Raw genomic sequence first — 25,125 nt, 5'->3', positions numbered from 1 at the left:
CCGGGAGAGGAAGAAAGGCACAAAAATCCAGGAGCGAGTTCTTCCTCAAGCCTTAGGTTACAAATTTCAGACGAGCATCGTGCCAGGCAGATACGCTGGGGCAAGAAGGAAAGTCACAGCGGCACCGGTGAAGAAATCTCTCTTCTCATCGGCTGTGCTCCCACCCGGCCCCGCGGGTGACACGAAGAGGCTCCCGGGTGCGTGTTGCCATGGTGCGGCCTCCTGTAAGGAGATTAGGGGGGGCCGGCAGCCGGCACGGGGAGGCCGCTCCGCAGACGTGGCAAAGGTGACCTTTCCAGAAGGAAAGAAGTCCCTCCTCTTCCTTTCCTACAACGAGTTTAACGAGACGCAGACAGTTAAAGACAGTGGGAGAGAGCGAGGCATCTTCCGAGAATGCCTCCGAACAGCCTTTGGGGACAGGGTGAGGGCAAAGGCAGGTACACGCAGCGATTGGACTCCATGCCTCCACATCCCATCTTGCAAATTAAACCTTTTAGTAGCATCTATTCTGCTTCACTGCTCTTCTAACTAGTTAGCTTTGAACATTCTGTTTTGTTGCAGATCAGCTGGTTAGTTTTGTTGACTCAGGGTCCTGGGGCAGAGGAGCATCTATCTGTTCGAGCAATCCCTTGAAGTTACCGTATTTAAAACAGCTCAATAAACTGATTAAGCGGCTTTGAATTGGCAATTTATCTTCCATAAACACCACAGCAATGTCGTAAAATTGTTGGTTAGATGCAACCACATGCATTTACAAACACAAGTGCATGCATTTGTAAGCACCATGGTATATATTTCATCTACTGATAGATCTGCAAAGCAAATCATTGACTTGTGCCTAAATCAGCAGCATCCCAATCCATACAGGCAATAATTATACAGAAATAATAGTTCTCTGTTGCTTTAAAGCCTCATCTGATATTCTGAAGCTTTAAGTAACAATGAAAGAAAATTGCTTGCTGGCTTCCCATTTGCATAGGTGCCACTAACTGACTTCCCAACGTCCAGCAAAGGGGCTGGATTAACAGGGCCCTTCCTGTATTAGGTCGGAAGTTTCTGGTAAAATGAGTATTGCTTAGAGTCTCTGTCAAGAGAGAGGTAATCCCAGAGAAGCAGATTACTGTAAACAGGAAGATCACACATGCAAAAGGTGGGGGAAGGGTTGTTTGTACAAATCTGTTTTTGTTAAACAGCTCCATTAACGACACAAATCCTGTTTTAAGTTACAATTAACCTCCAATGATCAACTTCTTTCCTGCTGCCTTTCCTATCTACTACTGCACACAACAAAAAGATTGCAAAGGATCGACATACGAGTTCAGAGCAAACAGTTACCAACAGCACTGAACAATTCTTACACAGGTATTCTCCGTAATTTCTTTCCCATAGGAAAAGCAGGTGGAGGAGGAGCATGTCAGGGAACATTTTCAACTTCTCACCTCTTTTCACATGCTTTGGAGTACTGGTCTTCAGAGCTGCATCATTTCCTTCTAAATCAGAGCCCAGCCAGTGCCCCAGACCACTGACCTGGCAGCAGCATGCGACTGCTGCTGAAAAAGATCTCTTCAACAACACCATCTTGCTGGCCCAACCCCAAGCTGACCCTCTCTCCTTGCACACCATAATTCAGTAATTTTCCACTACAGCAAGATCTCGGTTGTAAGCCAGGAACTAGAAACCTCTGGCTTTCAGTGGCTGCCCATGGCACACAGCAGCCTATTAGTCGACTTCTATTATATTCTACTGCCTATAAGGCATGTAAGATAAAGGGTTAAAATCCTAATTGCTCTGGTTATGAAGCTCTCCTGCTGATTTTGACCTATTTAAAAGCCAACCTACAAAGCACAAAAGACTTTCAATTACTGAGCTTACCAGGGAGAGCACTATATTGCTTGGAAAACAAGCCTGCGGACATCAATAATCCAAAAGATAAAAAATAAATGTATAGAAATGAGCTACCAAGGAACAGAATCCCATAATCTGTTTCCTTTACCAGCAAACCGGTGTGAAGACAAAGAATTTTGAAAAGTTTTGCATTCAACCCAAGCCCGGCTAAAGCCATGTCTCCACCGGTTTTACGCGAAACTGTACGTCTGCACGCTTCAAATAATTCCAGCACAATACCCGTGTGTTTAGAGACGCTCCCCGAGATCAAAGTTGAATTCAATACTTAGCCACTCGCAAAGTCACAGGAGAGAGCTTGGACTGTAATGCAGTGAACTTTCTGCTCAGCGCTGCTACTCGAAATGCCAGCCCTGCTGAACTGGACCCCAGCATCGGCAACATCACCTGCAATACAGGTGCGCTCTACCAGTGCTGCAGCATCAGGTTTCCCCGTGCAAGGGTTCATTTTGTAGGCACCACACCCCGCTTCGTTTTCCAACTGCCAATTAGCAGAACATCCTATTACTTGGTCAACAATTCTACAAGTCTAACCAGTTTCATTACTAATATTTTTTTTTTTTTAAATCGGAAACTTAGGGTAACTTATTTAGATGCAAGTTCTACTCAGCTGCAATGAAACGCTGGCTTTTTCTGAGCATATTGCTTTAGCCTTCCATTGAGATTCTAGTCTTTTCTTGCAAGGCCCTACCCAAAGCCTCATTGTCTGAATCCTGGATGTGCAAAGCCCTTCCCTGCCTGCCTGCTCTCCCTACGGATCACAGCTTGTCTAACAGACACCTCATACGGTGCAGGGGAACAGGCTGCTGAATTTCACAGTGGTACCGTTCTCCTAACTCTACTGTAACTGCGGTCTCTGCTATTAACGTTTCAAATTCTTTTGTTTTGCTGGACCAGAGATGCTTAACCAATTCAGTTTCATTTTACTGCTAAGTGATTTATAGGTGAATGCCAACGTGGAGGAGCCTGGGGTTAGCAGAAAAGCATCAGCCATGAAGAAGTATGTTTTTATAAAGGGCTCGGACGAGCCTGCAGATGGGACAGAGCAGTCTAGCCCTAAGGTGAAGGTTTGTGCCAACAGGCTTAACATTGAGACTTTGTTCAGTTTTCACTGAAAAACAAAATAGCTGCACAAGGATCGAAAAAACTGGTTGAAAGAAATATGGTCACCAGACCAGGAGCGAGACGTTTCTCCGGAAACAAACCACTCCTCCCCTTTCCCCATACTCCAGTATGCAGATAGAAACAGATAGGCTGAATGCGTACAAGCTCTGAGCGCGTCAAGCCTTAATAACGCATTGTGTAACACAGATTTTTATCCTTACGTCTAAATCGGGATAAAAATCCCCCACCTTTTTTTGAAAACCATGATTACATAGAATCAACAAATACAAATAACACGGCAAGAGCTGCTTCCATTATTTACACGATCTGTGCCATTTTCATACCGCAAAGAAACCAGGAGGAAGGAGCGAGAACTTACCGAAAGTAGAAAAAGCTGTCGTTTGAGCAGCGATACCGTTTCACCATGAACCCCAGAGCCATGGCTACCTGCTTCCCTGCAACCTGCCGGAGCCCATTCTGAGGAAGCACACAACAGATCCTGCGCTCGACTACGACTATCTGATAATGCCATAAAATGACTTTTAGTAAAGCAGGAGGATTCCCACGTGGCAGTAAATCCCAACAGGGCAAAACCCTCCCAGCTGTCCGCAGAGCTTTATTGCAGTCACCGAGACCATATGCAGCCAGTCTCAACCATCTTCGCTCCCTCCCCGTAAACAAAACTGAGGCGAGAACTGTCAGTCCGCTTGGAAATACTCTCAAATTCCTGGCCGCAAACTGAAAATATTAATTCGGTTTCTCCTTTCAAATGTGATTTTCCTTAAGTCTTTTTGCACGCTTTTTTACACGTTTTGTATATTACTGACGCTGAGAAAATGTTAGAGACAACAAGGGGGTTGAAGAGCTCAAAGAATGCAGCGGGAAACGGGCTAGAAATGCTGTGAAAGATGTAACATGGTCCCAGATAGCCTCGTGACGAGCGCTGTCGATAACCTGGTGAGATGCTGTACTGGCCACACCTCTGAAGAGCTTCATTCACATCTGGTGTGGATCACAACCGAGCAGAGTCTAAGCGTTCTCACGTTAGTGCCTTGTGAAGACAAACCATGAGTTTTCAAATAAAACAGACTGCCCAGCAAACCACCTGAACCTGGGGTAACAGAAGTGATACAGACTAAGAGGTTGTGGGTTCACACAGGACGCCTGGATGCTGACCCACGGTGGGCTCGTTTCTGGAGGGGCACTGCAGCTCTCTCCTCTCCCCATCCACTAACCCAGTCACACTGAAACGAAGTTTAAAAGCCAGAAAAAGTAGGTTGGCCAATTGCTTTCTGCTGAAACAGAAAATCTGATTACAAAAGAAATCTGCAACTTATCTCCATCACTCCTTCCTACAGCATTCCCGGAATCCTTTCTATTTTAAATCAACTCTGAACAGACAGCATCCATCCTCTGTCACCATCTGGAATGGCATGGAGTGTTACAGTATCCCACATCCTGATGTGCACCAGGATAACTAATCTTCCGTACTCCAGAATTTTACAGGTGTTTATCTATAAACATCTCCTGTTTCTTAACAGGACCCAAACACCTCAAAAGCATGAGAAAAACAACATGACAGCAGCATCTATTTCCTTCTAATCCTTGCAGGGTTTTAATTAATAAAGCTATATGATACTTTCTTTGAAGGCAGGGCTCTTGTATTTGTTAGAGCAAGAAAAGGTAGATGCTATCAGTCAACCTGGCCCTGAAAACCTGTATAACACCATGACATCACCTAGCATCACCTGCTTAAAATGGGAAAGGGCTGAATCACCGGGCTAGGACAGGAAAGTTTTTACTGCAACAGATCGAGACTCATACAGAAAGCAGGGAGAGCAGAAGGTGAGAGAATGGCAATTCCCTCTCATGAATTAAGAGCCAGCTGCTATGTGTTATCTTCTTTCACGCAGAAACAGTTGTCCCTGATTTGTCCCATTGGAAAAATCCCAAACAACAGCGTAATTGTAAACACAAATCAATCTTTTTTGCCTCCTCTTTCCTCCAGCCCATCTCCTCCCAGTATACTAATCTGTTCCTCATCTTCAGTGCTTCATTCCCACATGGTTTCCAAGTTGTTTTTCCTGCTATTCTACCCACCAATTGCATTTTTCAGGCACCCTTAGATACAGAGCGAACCATATGGGAGGGAAGGGAGAAATTATTGGCAAGTTTCACTTTACAGGGGAACTGAATTTCCTTTACGGTTTTATTTATAAAATACCATTAGAAAAGTAGTATCTCTAACCATAAACTTTCAAAGTTGGCATATTCAATGGGTGCACTGTCTGATTAGACCACAAATGCAAAGAGAACTCCATTAAACCTTCAATCTTTCCAACAAAAGGTAACTACGAGGTTGAGTAGTGCTGTTAAGTTCTCTTTGGAAAGAAAGCGTACCAGCAATTTGTGACCCTCACCTGCAGCACAAGGCTTCAACCAGCTTGAGGTGAGGCTCATGCTTTTGAACAGCAATACTCGTTTGTGCAAGGATTTATCTCCAAATAAACTTCAGCTCAGCTTGTTTTCCACACAGCTTGGCTACTCTCAAATGATCTCCCTTGCCTTCAGACTGTGCCCTCTGTTCACTTCAGCACACGTATCTCTGAAAGATCACGCGGACTGGTTATCAAAAATGCTTCGTTCCATCAGTAGCAAGCGACCGTATCAAGTCACAAAACCCCCAAAACACTGTCCCATCTCCTGCCCTACAGACAGAAGGTGCATTGCTATAAGGCTAGCGTAGCAGGTCAAAGGAGAAGGGTGACCGGATCGAAAGTAAAGAGCAACCACCGGCTTGTCCCTGTCTGACATCCTGCACATCGTTGGCTTGCCAGCGCTCCGTCCCCCAAACCTCTGCGTGGACTCTGCCACTGGAACTTCTCAGTTCATTTGCTCCTGGACCCTCCTGTTTAAATCCATGTCAAGCAGACTTGGGAGGACTGACAGAACAGACCAGCTATGCTTAATGCCATCACCGCATGCATTGGGTTTTCTGCTTTGCAAGGAATCAGAGAAAATCCACGTTTCATTCAGGTCTAGTTGACAATTCATGCCCACACCGGCAGGGAGTAGAGGGGGATCCGGTTCTAAAGAGAAGGCGGCTTTGCTGTGTATGATATCATGTCTTAAACCAAAGTTGTAGGGATTAATTATAGCTAAATGTATTGGCTTTCCCAGAACGATAGCGTTTCCCTTACACTGCAAAAGGAAGTATCATCAGTCCACATTCACCATGAGTACAAGTTAAGGAAAGATAAATACATTACTTATGGCAAAGAGATTTTTGCATTACAAAAACTTCAAGCAAAGCTGGTTACAAACAACAGTAAAAATAACAGGTACTTTACCACATGGTGTCATTATTTAACATGCTTATGCTCACCGAGTTGCTTTTTATAGCCATGTTGCAACTCCCTGAAAATAGGGATTTGTAGCATAAATTGACTCAGACTTGGTGGACATTACTATGACTATAGAAGCAATATCATCCACATCGTTAGTCATATTTGGTGAGCAGCAGTCTTTTCCGTAACTCCCGAAGTTAACAAGACCTCTAGCATCCAAAGCCTTGCTATCTCCATGATTTTATGATGCTGCTTTTCAGATGGAGAAGATAGCACCATTGATTGAAGCAGCACAGCGTGACAGATAAAACTAATGAATTCAACTCAGCTAAAGGAGAAGGCAAAATGCACTAAACAACGTAAAATCACAGAAGCCTGCCGTGGCCTTAAGTAGAGGGCAACCTATTTTTCACTCAGTCTAGGTCTCCTGCTGGGCTACTGCAGAATGTAACACACAGTAATGTTTAGTGAAAACAATGAAGACGCTTTACAAATAGTTAGGAAAAACTGGGTGTATGAGCTTTTGCTTGCCTCATATACAATCCGTTCCCAGCCTGAACTGCCAGCCAGAAACTAAACAAGCAAGAATGTACCAAATGGAGCGCTAAGATGGTCAGAAGTTACTGAGTTTTCCAGTGTTCTGAAAAACAGACTGTCTGTTCATTGTAGTAACGCTGCAGTAGCTATACAATCGACAGACATTAGCAAGGATTCTTAATGTGCCTCAACTGCACCGTATGTCCCTGTACTTTGCCATTGCTAGCTGAACTGATCTGCCTGCACTTGCATAATCCCTCATATTGGCCACTGCGCTGATCTGTGGGCGAGTATCACGTGCATCAAGGCAACTTTCTCTAAAGCTGATCAATCCAGTGGGTTTGTATCACGAAGTTTAAAGTCTGCAGCTTATTTGAAACAGATGCAGAAAAAGGTATTTGAGTCCATATGCTTAACCTGAACTTTTCATCAGCTGTTATGGGCAGTAAAAGTTTTCAGTCCTGTGTCAGTGGTACATTGTATACTAAATAACTTCTAACATACTAGAGTCAGCCTCAAACCCACCCATCTGCCAGTTTAACAATAAATCCCCTTCCTTGCTCTCATTCTGTGAGTGCATACGCATGCTGCATGTAGATTTTGTGCAGTGCCTCCAGATGAGGAGGAGAGATTGTTTTGGGAGATGCATTGAACCTTACCTGTCATCAGCGTTGCGGAGAGATGGGAGACGGAAACTTGTGTTCCTGTCCAGCTTTGACTGACTCTTTGTCCTCTTGATGGACCCTTTCAGACGTTTACTGAAGAAGCCCTAAAATGAGAAGTTGCAGAAGTAAAACAGGGAAACTGACACCAGTGATAAATCAATCCATGCACTGTCACTGAGTCCCAACTCAGCAGTGAGTCCCGCTGACGACGATTATGGAACGTGCTGTATTGGGATTCCTCTGAGCAGGAAGAAAGGCAGGGCTAGATTGTCTATGACAGTTCCAGTATGTGATAGCTTCAAATTGCAGTAATTAGCACTATTCACATTACAGGTGCACTTCAATGAATTCCAAGTACCAGAGACCCAAAACCCCACAATTATCACTCAACAAGGAGTAGTATTAGATATCAGTATTTGTTCCTACCTCCCCTTTACACGCCATGTTTTTAATTCTTGGTCAGATTAAGAGTACAAAATGTCTTTTATTTCGAGCTTCTATTGCACCCACAGTTGCACCCAGGTTGTCCTCTTTGATTTAGATATAGCAGGTAAGTCTTACAATAATTTGTAATTCCAATAGTCTCACTAGCCAGAATTGAAAATGTCAAAAGATTTCACATACTAGTGACTTCAGATACCAGTCCTGGTATTGCTTTGAAGCAAAACTCAACTCAAAAATCTACCTGTGATCTGAAAATACAAATAAATCTTCAAGTAATCTGTCTTCTGAACTACAATTGTTGACCAAACAATCGCAGACCAAAAGACATGTTAGTTGGAGGGAGCTGCTGGGGATCATCTAGCCTGCCTCCTGCTCAGTGTGGGTGTACTGCCAACACTAGGTCAGGCTAACTCCGACTTTGTCTAGCTAAGTCTCGAAAACCTCCGGTGATGGAGACTTTACCACCTCTCTGGGCAACTCAGTCCGGTGCTGCATTACCCTTCCAGTGAGAAAAGTTTTCCTTGCCTTCAACAAAACCCCCCCAAGCAGCAATCTGCAGCTGCTGCCTCATTATGGCATCTGCCACTACGGCGAAAAGTTTGGCCCCATCTTCTTTGCAATTCCCCTCTCTGTTGCAGTAGGTTGCCTCGTATCACCCCTTAGCCCTTGCCCGGATAAACAAGCCCTCAGCCTCTCCTCATCGTTCTCTCCTTGTAGATATCATCAAGAGCTACTGCTATATTACCAGTAGTGTAACACGAGTGCATCTGACCACTGATACACAAAGGGGTGTGTGCATCTGTACGTGTGGGGGAATCACAGAAATATTTCAACACCTGCACGTTTGATTTTCTCCTATAGCCCTTTAAATTACTTTGAGCATAATATGCATTTTAAATAAACCATACTGTCTCAAAATATTTCCAGGGCTTGCAGACATACATACACATACATTCTTTGGCATGATCAAAGCAAATATAGAGGTTCTTAATCCAATAGGATTAAGCAACATTTTACCAACCGAATCTGTTCTGCTCCTTCCCAGAACAGCTGCACGGAGCCGCCATACCCTGTGCACTGCTGTCGGGAGATCTAACCAGGCACAGGCGAGTGAATATTATACGCTAGGAATATTATAGACTGGTTATAGGTTGGTAGAATTTGCTCAAAGTGAATGTTCTTTTGGTGTGGATTGAACCAGCAGATCTACAGCCTTACTTTAGTAAAGATCCAGTGACAGTGATAGTCAGCCGGGGCCAGCCCTCTCTCCCATCATCTGTGTTTTGCTAGGATAGAAGTTGAGTACAGCTAATTTTGAACACATTTGCAAGGCAAGCCGCCACAAGCTGTGTTTGGGACAGGTGACAGATGTTGCCCACAGCTGCCTCCTGTAATACCGAAATCCGCAAACGGGAGACAAACAAGGTCTCCTGCTCTTTCCTATGCAGAACACCGACAAAGCAAGAGTGTTTTATTGGCTCCAGGTGACTTAGCCAGGCTGAAGTATGACTTGTTCGTCTCTCAGACTCGTAGGCCATCACAACAAAAGATGACTTTCTTTGCAATCTTTTAGTCTGAAAAATCTCACATCTCTTTCACCTCTTCAGGAAGAAAATGAGGTTTATCTATGATTGGACAGGGTGCTACATCGTCCCTTCCAACCTGGGCTGCTCTATGGTTCTACAGTATTCAAAGGAAGGGCTATCGCCCTCTTCTCATCAGTAGATGCCAGATTAATTGTTGGAAAAGAAGTTGCTTCCAGACAGCAAAGACCCCATTTAGTCAGGTTCAAGACATACATCTCTAAACCAATTTTCCAGTTTCACATTTGCCTTTATCTTCCTATACTTTCAATGCTCCTTTTGAAACAAAATGTATCCTCTTCCCTTTAAACAAGCACACCCTTCAACCCCCCCCCCCCGTCTTTCCTCATTCCGTTATTCTTGGTGCCTTTACATGCAGTTTGTCCCTCTTCTTCCACACAATTCAGTCCTCCTTGAAACTGCACAATTCCCCTCACCATACATACTGGTAGGTGGGTTCTCTCTATCCTCCCACTCATCCTCACTCTGCTTCTTTCGATGAACGAGCAAGTGAGTCCTGCTGAGCTGTCAAGTGCAAAGAAAAACCCCACCAAATCCACAGTTCCTCAGGCCCACACCCATGACATCTTCAGCAAAGACAGCAAGATGGCCTGTCTCCTCTCTTCCACTGAGATTTGGACAGTGATATATTACTGACAGCCTATCCATACCTGATGCTGGCTGTAGGATCTTTCCAGCATATGCAGATCGTCCTCTCCCAAATACTTGTGAAGGAAACAACCTGCTCAGAGGCAGCAGAGCCTGACATGTGCCTGTCCACGGGCAGCACAGAGAAATTGGGATGCCCTGTGGGATGGTGCTGCAGGGGAAAAAGGAACAGGGAATCTGTTCTCTGCATCTAAAGGTAGTGCTACATTTAAGGTTGCCCTTCAATTTCTGAGGCTTGCCAGCCAGCAGGCTCCTCAGGGGTGAAAGCTGCTATATTCTCCTGAAATAGCAAATAAAGTGGAAAAGCAAAGCCCTGATATCTAGATACTGCAAAAGAAGAAAAACCAAACCCACAAATCTACATAGCGTGCTGGGGGAAAAGGTACTGTCAAAGGGACGAAGTGTTTGTAGCTGTGTGTGCCACTCAAACTCGACCCATGTGCCTGCAATTTCCTTGGTCCTGGTATTGAAAAAGTGCCTTTGAAAAAAACCCTGTAATCAATAGATGCTCTTGGGGCCATTGCTGGGATTCAAGCAGAGGATTGATAGCCCTTTCAAAGGCACTTTCATATGCTCTGACCTCTCAGCATAAAAGGTAAGAAACCCAACTACAGGGATTCAGATCGGGTGGACCCTGGCTTCATTCCAGCACCTCTCAGGCTACTCAAATAGCAAACATGAAATAACATGTTTTTCTCCCCTTAAGGGCAAGTAAGAAGAAAAAGCTGACCCAATTCAGCAGGAGTCCAAAGGCAGTTATACTGAATCATTCCAAATCCCACTCAGAGAGGGACCGTGAATATTCATTTTTGTGTGCATGCACTATTTTAAATTGGCATTGCTTTAACATTAGTGAAACATGTTCTTGGTTTAACTGAACATAATTGATTCCCTAATGAAATAAATATGCTGTCTGGGGTTGAATAAGGCTATCCAGAGCTGACGATAGGAAAAAAAAAATATACTAGGGTAAGAACATACTTAAGGAAAAAATTATTCAAACAGAAAATATACTTATAGGTCATTCTCAAAAGACTTGAAAACATTTGCAATATTTGCTCTCTGCACCTTGCTGGCAGTTCATGCAGGGCCAGCGCTTACAGATGGACAACCTGGGAGCAGCATGAAAAATTCACACGTGCCAGAACTGAGCAGAGCTTTTCGACTTCCATTTGCCAAAGGAAATGCTTTTAAATACCGAATGTAGATATAAAAAAGATGTAGTGATGAAAAATAAATTTCTATCTGCCACAATACCATCTAACTGAAAGTTCTATTTCCTTTTCCTTCTATAGAGAAGAAATCCCTGCCAATGCTAATAACTGTAGCTTGTACCATTAAAAAGACAAAATCACCCTTACTTCTTTTCTTATTGTCTAGGTACTTCTATTAAATACTTATTTCAACACAAAATACACTGCTGTTTGGTTCTTATACCTAAATGTAATGAAGTGTCTCAGCTTTAAGAATCATCATGGAACATTTTTAAAAACAGTGGGAATTTTACTGCTTAAACAAACACCCTCAGACAAAAAGATGTAAAGTTATTACCCAGACTGCCAGAAATTATGAGACTATGCTTTTAATAAAAAAAGTACAAAATATTTGGTAGGATAAATTAGCTAGGATGCAATTTGAAAAGATCAGTACTGTGTAAATGCAGTATTTTAAGAGGAGTCCAGTGAGAGAATAACTGTAGAAGGACTGTGCCTTAATCCCTCAAGAGACAGATTTGATGGTCCACACCTCATGGGACAAAGCTCAGTACAAATTCCGCTCAGAACCGCAGGTTTAGGGGAACAGGGATGGAAAAAGAGAGACGGGGAGAGGAAGAGCGAGAGCGCACGCACTCCAGTAGGTTCAGAGCAGGTTCATCATCTCAGCCAAAAGCATCAAACACTGGGGTAAGAAATCCCAATGATCCAACATCTAAAAATAATTCAGTCCCACTGAGAATTCTATTCATCTCATTTGGAAGTTAAGCAACTCATCCCCCTCTCTCTCTGCCAAGAAGAAATCGCCACAGGAGAAGCGATAAATTCAGCAGGCTTTTCTAACTTCCCTCCGTAGCTGCCCAGGGAAGGTGTAGAAACTCTGCCCCCCAAGTATTCTAAACTCAGGGACGGCTGCTGTTCAGGGCAGCTTGGGCTTTAGGAAATGCTCACTCTGTGCCAAAGATGACAACTGTCTGTCCTTAATCTCAGCAGAGTAGCACATGAACTGCCCGACAAATTCAAAGACAGCCCAAGTATGAACCACTCAACTCTGTAACTATTGCTCCCTATAGATGCACCGATTCTTCACCTTGGAGAGAACAGCCCATGCATAATAAGTAACAATTGTCTTCGCTGTTTTGAAAGCGAAAGGTTAATTCAGCCATGAACTAATAAAACTATATATAACGACAACACGAATTATCCATTGATAAAATGCAAGGGTATCAGTGGCAGTTTCAAAGCATAAAACCCATATTGGCAACAATAAAGGTTCACCTTGCATACCGTGCTGTGGTTTGCAGCACCATTACCTACTTTAGGTATTTCTGGGGACAAACACATTGCCTTTTGGAGGCTTGCAATGCATCTTGAACATCTATAATTCTTGACGAGGAGCACTAATGCATTATTAATAACAGCAGGTGGGTAACTTCATTTACAGAGCGATGAAGACTTGTTCTCTCTGAGGGGAAGGCTTGGATGGGTACAAAGATAACACTCGAGTGACTACGGACAACAGCACAACTGCCTCCCAGCTACTGCGTGTTGTTAGTACACGAAACATTTTATTCCTTAAGTTGCTCACAAGCAGCTATCAAGAAAAAAAATAAAATTGTAGCCAAGTGAAAATGCTCTCCTGGGCCAGTAGCATTGTAAAGCTGTGGGAAGCAAAGAAGCAAGGGAAGATAGCCAGGTCATAAAATGGAAAGATACAACTAGCAGGATAGTCCAGGGATTAGGAGCAAACATGGTGAAGTTTACTATCCCCTGTAGAACAATGAAACCCCAATATAACTAGCAAGGATGTGGAGAAGTTTGCTTATGAGCCCAGTAACACTCATGATTAAAATATTAGCAGCGACTACCTTTGAAAAGGCTCTCAGCCACGCACACAGCAGAAGAGCAGGTGAAAACAACTATACTTACACCTCGGTGGTAATATAAAGAACAAGACAGTAACTTACAGCAAATTCCACCATCAACTCATCCAAAAAGCCTGGCACTTTGTCACTGAGGTGGTTTGTGCACAGGCAGAGAACAATAAAAAACATGTCTGAATGTATAAGCAAAGGATAAAGCACAATAAAAGTAAAGTGGTATTATGTAAATCTGCCTTAGCTTTCACACTAATGCACCACTCTCTTCTGATCTTCTCATCTCAGCAAGAAAACTAGAACAAAACTAAACTCCAGAAGTATAAACTGATTAAAGGCAGACAAGAGGGGGATTTACAAACGATATGTTTTAAAAGACCGACTATTTATTTTGGAAACATAAGCAAGAGGGGATTATAGCTGTATAAAACAAATAAAATGGAAATTAACTGAGCTCCTCATGCGCCCTGTTACATAAGAAAACCAAGGGGCAATTTAACATGAGAGGCAGCACATTTAACTGATTGTCAGGAGACCTTTTCTAATGCTATCAATAAATCAGCCCGTAGAATTCTCTACCACAAGATATTATACAGACAAATTTTTTCAGCAAGATTAAAAAAGGATTATGTGTTTATATAAGGAAGAATAACATATGTAGCTGCATTAGTCAGGTTTAAAAATAACAAGCGTGAGCAATTATCATGCTTCAGGACACAAGCTGATCAACAGCAAGGATCAGGAAGATATTTTTCCCCTGATGGGACAGCACTGCAGATTTGGCCACATAACAATTTCAACTTTCCAATGAAAAATTGTCTACTGCCACAGGAGGGATGCAGAATAGGATAAGCAAGTTCAAGAACAGTAATAAGAAAGCCAAGGAAATGGAGAGGGATACCACAACAGGAATACATTGATAATGCATCTATTTATAAAATGTATCGTAAGACTGCATGTACTCTGCGTGATATGCAGTCAAAAGTACTAAAGGAATCAAATTTCCAAGTCACTAGGAATCATACTAAAAAATTCATGAAGAAACAAGAGCTACCCGAAAGCTGCGGAGAGCTACATCAGCTTTTCAGATCCCAATTCTCAGCAAGGTGTTTAGCATGGACGCAACTGGGAGCAGAGCCTGGCTGCCCCCCCGGCTGCCTCCATGGGAGATGTCCACATCAGGCACTTGCATAGGAAAACAGCCTCCTTAAAAGCCCCTATCCAGGAATTAAGGAATAAAGGTCAGAAGTCTGTCTAGAGAACACCACCACAACGGTGATAAACAAGAAATATTATAAGAAACAGGTCACCTGAGTCTATCAGAGTGTTTAATCAAACAACGGTTATCGGCTGCAGCCGGTGAAGTACGTGGAGAAGTGATGGCCTCCAGCCCACCTCACCACGATTCGAGCGGCTGCATTTTTGTCTTTCACATCAGGAAGGAGGCAATAATTTTCGTGACCCTGGCGCTTTAGTCCCCTGGCACACAGCCAGCAAGCAGCCCCAACACTTCAGAATACCTTTTGATAATACAACATACATACTAATTAGAAAAAAAATAATGGAAATGAGCTTTGTCAAAGCTAGTAACACAAACCTGAGAACTGGCTGCAGGAATATCTAAAAAGAGTAATTACGACAAGTGATAAGGTATCAAGGTAGAAGAAAGGGTCCAGTGGGATGTGGTGGGAATAGTGGCATGACTGCTTCTGTTTAACATCTTTGTTAATGACCTGGAAGAAAAGTTAAACAGCACATTAATTACAGTGAGCTAGATTAAATTAGGAGGTGAAGCGAGGGCCAGGGAGGACAGAGAAGTAACACAAAGGGTTGTGAGCAATTAGAAACTGATAACACACATTCCTGTGAACTTCAGTACCAGAGCTTGGAGAATCAATTGAAGGGAATTAAAAACGGAAGAGCAAGAAAAGTGATAAAAGGGCCAGAAGGACTGATTTGCAGAGGATGCATTAATTAAACTCTGCATAACTTGACTAAGCTATGATTTGGAGGTGAAGAATAGAATGAATCGGTACACATTTAAATACCATTAAACCAAGGACGACTGCAATGTGACCAGTGTTTAAAGCTATGTTCATAGTTCCCCTACATTAATTGCAGGGGAATTAGATAAAGTCAAGTTTAGACCAAACATGAGAAAAATGTTCCCGCTGTCGAGGTCCATCAGACTGTGTCACAGACTGGATATACCCATCATCTGACTCAACGCTAAAGTTTGACGTAGTGAACAAATCTGCTTTGGCAGAAAGATATTGTGAAGGTTATAGAGCCTATGAACAGTATTACCCCAGAATAAAGATATGGAGGAGAACTTGGTGAGCATCCTGGAGATAGCCAATGATCCGTTGCTTCCGACACAAAATCCACGGAATAAGAGCCAGCATACCTAAGCCATCACATCACAGGCAAATGATAAAAACATTAACGCGATGCCGCGATGCCTCACACTAATGTAAATCAACAATTCCATCTCTGCATTGGCGCTGACGCAGAATTAAAAATATGTACTTGTATGCCATCAGGTCACATGGCCAGAAAAGATCAGACTTGTCCTAACCTGGCAGCATGACGGTAGCAGAGCAGTGCTCTGGAGAAGCAACAATCTTGCTGACTGCATAAAAGATGAGGCTGGGCAGCCGCGAGACCTCATCAAGCTTTGACCTTCACTTAGGCTGGCTGCATTGTCTTCTGTTCCATTTAGCAGTACTCTTAAAAAGCAAAGAGGCAGACAGTATTTCTATAGATCCAATTATACTCTCGACTAGAAACAAACCAAGGAAGGCAACCTGTAAATATCAGTCTTCCCATCATATGCACACAGGGTTCCTATAAAAATCATTTTATTTACTTCAAAGATTGTGTTCTGGCTTTCCCATCTCATTTGCACTTGTTTCTTTGCTTCTTTCTCATATTTTTTTTTTTCCTAATAGCCAGCAGACATGGATGAATCATATATTTTTTTGTAATAACAACTCCCTAACAACCCTACCCCAAAGAAGCAAAAATTGGAGAGCGCAATGTGAGTCTGAAGAGTGGTTTAGCAATTCCTCCCTACCCTGCCACTGCAGGAGGTTTGAAGATTTTGATAATCTCATATTTACCCCGGTCCCTCAATTCCAATGGCAGAGCAACGAGAGAATACGGCAGGTTGCCGCAGTGCTACCGGGGCTCAACAGTGCAACAGTAGGGAACGGGCTGCTCTGAGACCGAGACACTCTGCCAGGACATAGTGTGTGTGGGAAGGGAAAAGCTGGTTTCTCGCCCACCTATGCGTCACGGTGCCTACTTCTAGCCAGTTCCGTCTGCCTTCCTATTTGTTCAGTCAAATAATATTCGTTATTAAAAATACGACTTCTCCATTATATGCGTATCTATAAACAGCACACATCTGTCTATGTGTAAGACGACACAACACACTTCCTCATCTCAATTTTCCTACCTTTCATGCCCTCCCATTGTCTCTCAATATTCCTTCCAGATACGCTTGGAAATTGTCAAATGGCAATTAACACAACTGAACCTAGATGGAGACTATTGTTTTAACTGTAGACAAGAATATTTGGGGAAATGGGGAGGAAAAGACAGCAAGCACCAAGAGCTCTTATCCCTGTACGTATGCCTTGTGCTCTGCAATGTCAGCATTAGCAGAATCCACTTTATTCCCCTTGGTGGGAGATAACCAGAACAAACACGTTGCACATGCTGGTCCATGTAGTTGTTAGTCCTGAGAAAGGGTATGGTTATAACTACTGAAATTCTACTTTTCGCACAATAGTAAATTTAAACATGTGTCTTTTCCTCCGGTGCACATGCAGGAGGTAGGAAGGCAAATTTCCTGAACTTTACACATCCGCCCCTTAAAATAAATCCCTCATTGACCACTGCCACTGAAGAGACTACTTAAAAAATGTCTCGTCAAGGAAACATTCGCTTAAAGGCCATTATGCTGTTATGAATCAAAATTCCAGATGCTAAACAAATGCCAATTAGCAGTATTAAAAAAAACAGATGCCTTGTTCTGACTGAGTACCACTGCCTGGCGTTTGAAAGGAAAAAAAACTGCACAGAACATGCTGGAAGCCACTGTTCTATTGAGAAGACAGCTTTTAAATAGCTTTTCTGAGAGGCAAACTTAAAAAGCTGTAAAAGCAACTTATTATGAAAGTCTCAGCATAATTTTCCATCAGTATGGAAGAAGGTTAAGCTGTCCCCTGCCTTAAGCTGCTTTCTGTTAGAAATCCAAGCAGTGAGTAGAAGAGGTATGGCACAGAGTCAGGTCCACGGAAAGAATAACTGAGACAGCACTACACTGCAGCTGCCTATAGCCCTCCAACCTATACTGTAGGTGTCCATGTTTGGGAAAACAAAAACACAAGTTCTCTTATTATGCATCTCCTTTATATGTACAATAAATCCCCGTCAAATAAAGATGACCTCACACACACACAAATTTAAAGCTATTATAGGCACCCCTTACATCCTTCACTTGAAGCTCTTCTCAGACCACTGATGTGAGACTTCCACGAGGCGCCCAAGTCGTCTTACCTACTTCTGAGAGCTGGGAGATTCTTAATCTAAATCAAAGGAAGAAACATGATTCCTCCCCATCTTATCATCCACCTATTAGATGTGTGCCAATCCACAAAGTTAACAGGGTGTTTTATTTCAGTAGTTTTGGCTTGAGCTCATCTGTGTTCTTAAGCAATCTGACTTCTAATTGCAGCTTGCTCTTTTAAACAGATCAGAAGTTGGCATGTTTTAAAACAGGGTGATCTCAGCCCCCACCTGCACCGCAACCTGCTAAGGAGTAATAGCATATAAATGGGCTATTCAGAGCAAAACCTACAAAGCCAGAAGCCTTGTCCCTATAAGAAAGACAGGAGGGTGCATTATGCTCCTGGGTATACAGGTGGCCAGACAGACAAAGCAGCATAATACCAGCTACACGTGGCACAAATAGCTTCTCGGTTTTTTGCTGGTTTATGCCCAAGAAAGGCAGCCATGTACTGCTTCCTGAGCCTATCTGCCAGAGTCCTAAAAGCCCAATACACTGCCAGGGGAAATGAGAAACATTCTGCAAGGTTCTTGTTTTAAAAGGGAGCCGGAGCTAAGAAGAATTAAGAGAAACATTAAAACATTACTTAAAAGATAGGGTCAACATTAAAAAATGTACAAAAATGAGGAAGCAAAAAAAAAGGAGGCATATAAAATAAACAATGCAGACAGTAATCAAACAATTTTGATATGTACCTTGCAGTTGTTAGATGAGGACTATGACAACGCATGTATACACCTAAAGGCTAGGGCAATTACTTATAGATTAAGACAAAGAGGACAGATAATTTCTTATAAATGAGGATGAGAATAGCTAGGACTTTGAAGGCGCTCAGAGTTCAGAAATCCTCCTGGAACTGTGTGGACCACGGGTTCAGCATAAAAATCTCAGAACTTGATGTAACAGAATCTTCTTGTGACAACTTCACATGCAACTAGACCAAGACCCTTTTTTCCCCAAGTACCACCCAGAAAACAGATCACTGATGTGACAGAGGATCGTTCATAGAATCACAGAATACCTAAGGTGGGAAGGCACCTCTGGAGATTGTCTAGTCCACCCCCCTGCTGAAAGCAGGGTAAACTAGAACAAGATGCTTAGGACCGTCTCTTCAGTCTGCTTTTGAATATATCTCCAAGGATGGAGACTCCACAACCTCTCCAGGCGACCTGTTCCAGTGTTTGATCACCCGCATAGTGAAAAAAGGCTTTTCTTATGTTTAAATAGAATTTCTTATATTTCAATTTGTGCTCACTTTCTCTTGTCCAAAGAGCCTGGCTCCGTCGTCTTTATTCCCTTCCATCAGGTATTTGTACACGTTGCTAAGATCTCCTCTGAGGTTTCTCTTCTCAAGGCTAAGCAATATATTCTGCTTTAACTGCTACTGCAGATATTTTTTGAACTAGATGAAAATGTGATTCATGGTCTTTCAATAGACATTAGAAGTTCAAATTTTGTTCTGACAAGAAAGCCTCTACAAAAGAAATACTCTTCACAATGAGGATAGTCAAACACCGAGACAGGTTGTCCAGCAAGGCTGTGCAATCTGCATCCTTGGAGGTTTTCAACACCTGACCGGAGAACGCCCTGAGCAACCTGACATAAGTTGGTCCAGCTTTGAAGAGGGGGATAGATCACAGACCTCTGGAGGTCCCTTCCAATCTGTATTGTTCTATGACTCTGAAAGCTTCCTTGGTCTCTTTTTCAATTCCAATAAATCATGAGTTTACAGGTTGCTTTAAACACCATATATTCTATACACTCTAACCAACCTTAATCCTTTTATAATTTAAATAGCTCTCATTAAATCCTTTGCTGTTTTTTAATTTTATTCTTAAAATGACACGATGTAGGATTTAATAAAAAACCAAATTTCACACACATCTGGATCTAAAGTGAGCTAGGAAGTGCACTTAAAAGGGACAAGTGCTATCTAAAGCAAAGCAAGAACATATACTCTAAGGTACAGAAATGGTACTCAAGTCCATAGAGAATATACAGAAAACCAATGCTCATTAGATAATTCTTCTCCTGTTTTTCCTGGGGTTTTTCCTGGGGTTTTAAAGTAGGCAGATTACTTGCCAAAAAGAAAGAGGAATATAAAAATATTTGCAATATTCAAGTTCTGTATTTTAAACCACAAACAAATATTGTTAAAAAATTACTGAGCACCTCATTTTAAATTGAGCATTTGCCCTCAGTCTAATAATAGAAAGGCCTTTGTGCTCTTGGATACACAAAGACGGACACAAACAAGAAAATCCGGACTCTAGCTGAAGAAGTCTCATGCAGACTCACAGCCAACTGAACTCATGACAAAAACTGAAGAGCTAAAGAGCAATTAAGACACCTGCAGAAATTTCATCAGCTTCCGAGTAAACTATAAAGCCATTTCAATTTTCTATGTACTTCATTGACACGAGGGAAAAATAACATGCTATCACCAACCTAAAGTAACTTTTCTCCTAGTCAAAATTGAATATGTAATGCAATCCCTGGCGGCGACTTCAAAAGTATTTATATAGGTCACTGCCCACATTAATACTGATGTTTCACTATTTGCAATTTTAGATCAATCCAATGAACATAAGCAAGTTACAGATCTACCAGAAATCTCATTGATAAGACATGACAGTTGATAGCAATACCTTTTGGCCAACTGGAAATATTAACTAAATAGTCTTTTTATTCTTTGTTTCCAAAGCTTAGTTATACACTGCGATATTTTAATCTCCTCCTCCTATTCAATGAGGAAAATTCCTCCTTTGCAGGCAAGGCACACTTACTGGCACTTTGAAAGGAGAAGTATTCGAAGCATCCATGGAGTTGGTTTTCTCAGAGGTGCTGGTCCCGGAGATGCTCCGTCTGCGAGGAGATCTCTCTGCTGGGACCTCTAAGGAAGAGAAGAAAAAGAAGGTGAATGGGCGCAGGGGGGTGGGGAATAGTCGGGTTTTACGCTCTATAGGACAGATGCCTCAGCAAAGTTTCAAGTGCATTACTAACCTACTGTATTACACTCACCTATTTTTCTCTATCTTATTTACTTATTAAATTACAACGGCGTTCCCACTGACAGATTCAAGGTTGTGAATCTGACTTGATTGTAGGCAATTAAAATAAAAAATGCTGGTAAAGATCAATACTCAAACATACTTAGTATTCTGTTACTGTTTGTGAGAGAGTATTCAGAGATCTTTAATTTTTTAATTTTTTTTTTTTCCCCCCATAAGCAATGCAGTAATTAACAGATAACCAAAATCAAGACACAGGGAAGCTCAATTTTAGTCACAGCTGAACACCATTTGACAAAGGTCAAAGTTCGGTCTTATATGATCACACTACTTGCTCAAGCCGTGCAACCAGCAGAAGACTCATAACTGCCCCGGTAATATGACATATATATCTCTGCAGATAAAAAAATAGGTCAACTTCTCATTCTGGCAATACGACCTTACTAAGATACAACTTTGGCATCTTAAATCCATGCAGGCTGATCTGACAAGCACAAATATTCGTAAAAGACACACTTCTATCTTTTTCTAGTATAAATACTAGAATAATAGCATAATAAAGTATAGACACTATTAAAAATCTCTACACACACACACATACTGTACATATAAGCATTTTTATATATAGCTAGATACACATACATATACAGATACCTTTATCACAACTGCTGCCCATCTCCAGCTCAATTGCCAGACTTAACGGAATCCAGCTTCACAAAACATCCCCCAACACGGGGAGGGGAAAAACCCACTTCCTAGCAGAAAGTCCATTGTTATCTTCTGAATCTTAAAGAAAAGGAGTAAGCCGTGACTCCAGACAGTGACATTTTGACTCCTGCCGTTTTCCTTTCAAGAGACAGATGCGGCTTAAACTTCCATTTCTGGCCGCCCGGCCCTGGGGATCCGTGCTACTTCCACTTAAGAGCAAGCTGGGTCTCTCCGTTCCCCCTCCCTTCCCACGGCTTGCAGAGAGCAAGCGAGCGAGCGAGCGAAAAAGAAACACACAGGACTGCAGCTATTCAATCAATCGCTCCGACTGCACATCCTCATTAGTTACTTTCAGGCTATTAACAGACGCCCAACTGCCGGCTTCCCTCCGCTACAGAAAATTTCGCTGTATATCCCGATTCACAGCAGCAAAAAAGCTTTACAGAGATAGAGAGCCAGCTGGTGCCACGAGAGCAGTGTTTTCCTCAAAATAACCGAAGGAAAAAAACGAGAAAAGCCTTCTTCAGGGATAACGTTACTTGTGATGTCTTTGCATACAAGATTTTGATTTCACCAGGGTGATAATACGGGTCTCCCGTGGATGCGTGAAGAACGACAAAATGGAGCACACCGAACGAGAGGTTAAGAAATCTGGACCCTGCAGTATTCGTGTCTTGCCCTGGCGATACTTATCTTTTAAAAAACCAAACCGCTAACGTTCAGCCTCTTGATCTGCTCGTAACCATCGATGGGGAAAGAACTGCTAAGAGAGAGAACAGCCTCCTAAACTGGGCAAACAAAGTCTACCAGACAATATAGCTACCACTGGAAAATGGGCAGGGCACAGCCGCTCGCTGCCGACCATGAGGACGATGCACGAGCCCTGCTCGCACCGACCAAGTAAATCACGGTCTGTCAAAGCTCACACTAACTGCGATAGAGCAATACCACTTTGGCGGAGATTTCTCCTTCGGCTGATGAGCAGCATCGGGCACTTTCTCTTACAGCTAAGGAGGCATCGCCTGTTCCAGTGCTGGAGGGTAAGTCCCCCTCAGGGCACCTTTAGAGAACAAAGCGCTTGGAGCGGGGCCAGCGCTAGACCAAGGGTTTTGAGTAACGGTCACAGTCCCACCGTCTCAGGAGCCTTTGCAGAGGTTGCTAGTTTTATCGGAAGATGCGCTCTTTTATACAGCCAGCCCCCTCGCTCTGCCTCTATGAAAGGGAACTTACTTTCTGCAGCACCTGTAAGTACTGCTCTCCCAAAGAGAGCTCTGTTACGCAGGAATTCAATGATTGCTTCTGCTGTTCTCACTGTAAATGTAATGAAAGCAAAAGGGAGCGATGGAGTCACTTGGAACTGGGGACTAAAGCGAGCACCTTTTCTTTGACATCGAATCGTAATGCGTAATGTAATAGGTTTGGCTTTCTCCGCTTCTCACACACAGGAAATCACATCAAAGCTGCTTCAGTAATTTAACAGAGTCTGGTAACTTTGCTGAGTCATAAATGAAAACAGGAGCCTGAGTTCCCCACTATTTTCAACAATAGGTTCTGCAGGAGGGGCCATTTAGGAAAAAGTTCAAGTTTAAACCAAATGGAGTTGAAAAGCTACAACAAGGAACATGCCTGGTTCTCCTTGCCTTCCCTCTTCCCCCCACATCCACCCAGCAGCAATTCAAGTTCTCTGCAAATAAAACACTGAGATTCCATCGGTAAAATGAGTTTCTTCCATTCTTAGACCATCGCAGACGCGTACCAAATAGGAAAGCGATAATGAAATATTCACAAGGTGCCCGCAATGAACTAAAAATAAAACTACTTCTCCCTCTCTTCTCCTTCCAAAAAACATGAGCAAATAAACAACACAATCAGTCCCTAGGAAAAAGAAGACCTAGATATACAAAATTGTCGAGATATGTTAACTGGAAATCAAAAGCTAAAGCAACCTGCTACGATGCCCGTAGAACAGTATTTTTGCCGAGTCGTGTAAAAAAAAAAATCTATACTGTCACCACCAGGCAAAAAATTAGACAGCTCCCTCCCCTGCTCCACAAGTAATGCTGGAGGCTACTCTTGCATAATCTTCACCTGCTGTAAAAATCAATGCACCTCTCATCGGCTTAGTATTAAATTATAACTGCTTTCTGCATTGCTCACTCTCAGGAACCAAGACTACAGATAAATCACATTGTTTCTATGGATAAACAATCTGAAACTCTTTTCATCCACTCTCAATTCTCAATTTCTGGGAAGAAAAGAAAATTCAACCTTAAAATAATCCATCAAACAAATGAGTTCTAAACATTCCTGTGGGACACTTAATTTATCACCTCATATATTGGTGATATGCAGGAATATTTACGTAAATAAATATTTATACAAATAACTATTCACACACTACATTAAAATAGTTACAAATTAGCTGAGCCAATTACTCAGCAACGGCAGATGCCTCTGAAGAGGGAACTGCCCAAGGATACAATGAAGGTAGCTCTCTTCACATCTTCACGTTGCGCCACTCTACCCTCTGAACACCAAAGCTTGTTTTGTTGGCCAGAAGGCAGGTTTGTGTAAGACAGGTGCCACTTACTACTAGGAGTAGTGGTGATGATTGACCTCCTTTGAAGGCAACCATCTTGGCCACAGTGGCGTAGCCTCAATGACCTCCAGTCAGGAAGCGGCTCTCGGACCAGGTCTGAGTTTCCTATTGCTGGGTGCTCTGGCCACTTACGTCCGAAAGTTTGCTGTTGTGGGAATCTGTACTCTACTGTGAAGAGCTTTTTCTCAGGGTGGGAGCAGCAGAGATGAAACAAACCTCCCAGCTTTGCAGGACAGCGCTTGCTACTCTATCTCCGTTTTTCTGAATTAGAAATGGATTGGAGAAGGGCAGGAAAACCAATCAGAAACGTCCTCAGAGGTTAGCATGAAAAGAATTAAGTAACTGAACTTGCAAATAAGGTCACAGAAACAAAGATTACAGGGGTGTCTGTGATGTTGCAAAGGGCAATGCAATGGAACTACTGCACGGTCTCAGTGGAACTTGCGTTGAGACTGCGGTTCCTTCCAGACTGGGCTTGCGTCCTCCCAGGACTGGCAAGAACATCTCCAGTTCTGAGTTCCTGCTTATGAAGTCCAGGAGGTGACTCTAAAGCGGTCACAAAGACCTACCTGGAGATGCAAAAAAGGGGTAAGCAGGCTGGCGAGCATAACTCTTGCCTGTCATTACTCCTAAGGTGCTCATACTGGTCTCTGTCACAGCAAACTACTGATCAGACCATCTACTCCAGGCTGGCAGGTCCTACATTTCTGTAATAAAGTTCTCAGCCTGGTCACGTTCTGCACGCCAGCCTTTTCTCAGTTGTGACCTTTAGCAGTTCACAATAATCGATTGATCAGAAGTCACAATCAGTAATCAAAGTCACAATTTTATCAGTTGTGACTTTTAGGAGTTCATAACAACACATGGCTTAGCACTGACCAATTATCTG

The 25,125-nt window shown here is 42.7% G+C and overlaps 1 protein-coding gene across 1 annotated transcript in view; it reads right to left on the bottom strand.

The window, feature by feature from the left end:
• Positions 1 to 25,125, bottom strand: part of RASAL2 (RAS protein activator like 2) — a 127,130-nt gene that overhangs the window by 33,830 nt on the left and 68,175 nt on the right. The window contains exons 4-5 of the mRNA XM_059821596.1: positions 20,705 to 20,811; positions 7,550 to 7,659 (exon numbers count right to left, since the gene is read on the bottom strand). Coding sequence (XP_059677579.1) covers positions 7,550 to 7,659; positions 20,705 to 20,811 — 217 coding nt within the window. The remainder of the gene's footprint in view (positions 1 to 7,549; positions 7,660 to 20,704; positions 20,812 to 25,125) is intronic.

Source organism: Gavia stellata, chromosome 10 (genome assembly GCF_030936135.1).
Source record: "Gavia stellata isolate bGavSte3 chromosome 10, bGavSte3.hap2, whole genome shotgun sequence".
NCBI classification, from domain to species: domain Eukaryota; kingdom Metazoa; phylum Chordata; class Aves; order Gaviiformes; family Gaviidae; genus Gavia; species Gavia stellata.
Note: the sequence above shows the minus strand (reverse complement) of the source record. Positions and strands in the feature narration are given on the sequence as shown.